Source organism: Sphaeroforma arctica (genome assembly GCF_001186125.1).
Source record: "Sphaeroforma arctica JP610 unplaced genomic scaffold supercont1.8440, whole genome shotgun sequence".
Taxonomy (NCBI): domain Eukaryota; class Ichthyosporea; order Ichthyophonida; genus Sphaeroforma; species Sphaeroforma arctica.
This window is the reverse complement of record NW_014032118.1, coordinates 1-1234: the sequence shown is the minus strand read 5'-3', so window position 1 is coordinate 1234 and position 1234 is coordinate 1. Positions and strand designations below refer to the sequence as shown.

General features: G+C 45.8%; 1 protein-coding gene across 1 annotated transcript; it reads left to right on the top strand.

The window, feature by feature from the left end:
• Positions 1 to 175: 175 nt before the first annotated feature.
• On the top strand, positions 176 to 886 carry SARC_16585 (hypothetical protein; the record flags this gene model as incomplete). The annotated part of the gene is made up of 1 exon (XM_014289309.1): positions 176 to 886. The coding sequence occupies one exon, from the start codon at positions 176 to 178 to the stop codon at positions 884 to 886; it is 711 nt and encodes a 236-aa protein (XP_014144784.1).
• Positions 887 to 1234: the final 348 nt, after the last annotated feature.

The following is a 1234-nucleotide window of genomic DNA, read 5'->3' as shown; positions in this document are numbered from 1 at the left end:
ATCTCTCTCTCTCCTTCCTTCCTCTCTCTCTCTCTCTCTCTATCTCTCTCTCTCTCAGACTCTCTCTCTCTCATTCTACTGTGCTACGAATTCTATCAGCATACATAAACCCACAACATACGAGTCAGAACTCAGACCTACGGCAAAAAAAATCCTCGTTGAGCATCTTAAGAATATGTCAATACAAAAGGTCACTCTCCTCGCACTGTACGCCACGTCAGTATGGGCTGCTACGTGGAAAGATATAAACATGACCGTATACACTGGCGAGGGATGTCTGGAAGATACGGCATCCAGCTCCTGGACAATTCCTACCTCTCCCTCGTGTACTCAGCTTATTCCCGGAAATTTCCAATTCTACGCACAATACGTATTTGACCCCGTCGGAGGTACAACTGGCAGCATCCATTATTACAACGACTATTACTGCGCAGAGGAGAATCGCATCTACAAATTCGATCAAGTGTATTTACAGGCTTTCGACGTGTCTGGCGATGCTGCTATATGTAAAAACTGCCTTGTCGCGGATTGCTCGATAAGATATGCTGAGAAGCCCTTGCCTGAGGACGTATCTATCTTCTCGAAAGTAGCTATCACAGACTTCCCCGCAGCGCGATGTCCCAGCAATGTAGTTGCTACGAGCTCAGTAGTACCCACCGACGGTAGCTGTGTACCATACACGGGGGGTCGATCGGCCATGTTTGTGAGGCACTCCAGTGCAGTTACTACCGGGGACATATTTGTGTTTGTGGAGGGCACTTGCACTCATCTAGAGGAGACTATTAGTTCCAATCTGAAGAATGTAAATGTAGCCCTGGATGCGACAACGGAATGTCGGAATATGGACAGCGGTAGGCAGTCTTTGGGAATTACCCCATTTAATTAAATTGTGAGTATCGATTACCTTCAAATTTATGGACCTTGACAGCGAAATTTTTCCAAGATTAGACCCAATCACCCAAATGGTAAACCATATCACGAGGGCGTTGTGGGTAATCCTTTGCCTAAAAGCAAACGTCACCCAAGACACAAAAGTAGTATTTTCCGTGTATTGGGAATATAAGTGCGCTTCGTCGACTTCATGGTGCTGCGCACTATGCCAATGCTTGCCGTTCACTCCTATATCATAGCGAGCTAACCCGCTATATTATTCCCATTGGCAATTCGCAGTATCAAGTTTGAATACTTTCAGTTTAATGTGCAAGATGGCCGCACCAACTTATCGAAACACATG